The sequence below is a fragment of the Haliotis rubra genome, unplaced genomic scaffold (genome assembly GCF_003918875.1).
Source record: "Haliotis rubra isolate DU_JTF1 unplaced genomic scaffold, ASM391887v1 Scf22, whole genome shotgun sequence".
Classification (NCBI taxonomy): domain Eukaryota; kingdom Metazoa; phylum Mollusca; class Gastropoda; order Lepetellida; family Haliotidae; genus Haliotis; species Haliotis rubra.
This window is the reverse complement of record NW_025766225.1, coordinates 719,171-720,286: the sequence shown is the minus strand read 5'-3', so window position 1 is coordinate 720,286 and position 1,116 is coordinate 719,171. Positions and strand designations below refer to the sequence as shown.

At 43.4% G+C, this 1,116-nt stretch overlaps 1 protein-coding gene across 1 annotated transcript; it reads left to right on the top strand.

Moving 5' to 3' along the window:
* Nucleotides 1–213: 213 nt before the first annotated feature.
* Nucleotides 214–816, top strand: LOC124277259 (fibrinogen-like protein 1). Its single transcript, XM_046712909.1, has one exon. It carries the CDS (start codon nt 214–216, stop codon nt 814–816), a length of 603 nt encoding a protein of 200 aa, XP_046568865.1.
* Nucleotides 817–1,116: the final 300 nt, after the last annotated feature.

Genomic DNA, 1,116 nt, shown 5'->3' with positions numbered 1-1,116 from the left:
TGACTCAAATAACGAGTTGAATTATCATTCCTTTCGGTTGAATATACAATTTAAAATAACCATGTAGTAATCCACCTCGATGTTCGAAATGACATTTAATCAATAATAGAATGTCACTCACTCTTTACCTTCGATTATGGCCGTTCTATCTATAAGCTTCATTGCATTGTAAATTCAGGCTGCAGAGAGGCATTCCTCCTTGGGGTACGTGGAATGGGCTTCTATAAAATTAAACCGTTGGGCTCCCCTAAAACCTACACGGTATATTGCAACTGTGAGTGGGTCGGCACCATCTACGCCTTCAAAAGAGTAATTCCCCCTCCTCGATCATGTCGACCTATAACTTACCACCGAACGTGGGAGGAATACAAAAGAGGATTCGGCGACATCGACTGCGGCGAGTACTTCCTCGGGCTGGAAACCATCTACCAACTGACAATGTTTGAAAAACTTCAATGGAACATATACAACTTAGTTGACGGGGCACCGTTCAAAATAGCAAGTATTTACCTAGAGAACACAGTCCTCGAGTCAGAGACGACTGGTTATAGTCTTAACTTTGATCGATATTTCACCTTACCTGACGAATATGGAGACGACGCCTTTAGAACCTTGGAGAAGCCGAGACGCTTCTGTACATATGATCGGGATTGTTGGGGGTGCGCCCGCCAAGAAAGAGGGGGCTGGTGGTTCACAAGGAAGTGTGATGGAGGAGCTCTGACTGCAGGACCGGATATGATGTACTGGCCCGTCCACAGAGTGTTCAAAGTCATTAACCAGACATTTCTACAGCTGGATCACATGTCTTACTTCTAAGAACAGGTTTACTTTAATGAATAAGAGTAGAAATTTGTAATTACCGTATTTCCTCTAATAATCGCCGGGCCTCTAATACGCGCCGAGGATAAACCAACTTACTAACAATTACGGTAATTAGACCCAGTAAGCGCAAAAGAATCGGGCCTCTTATAAGCGCCGGGTCTGCAACTCCGTTGAAAAAAAGAGCGCCCAGATGCTTATGTTTGGGAAATACGGTACTCTGCATTTAGTACATAAAATTGATCGCTAAAATATTACCGATGTGACATTAAATGCTGCAGGAAATTGTGTACTGGC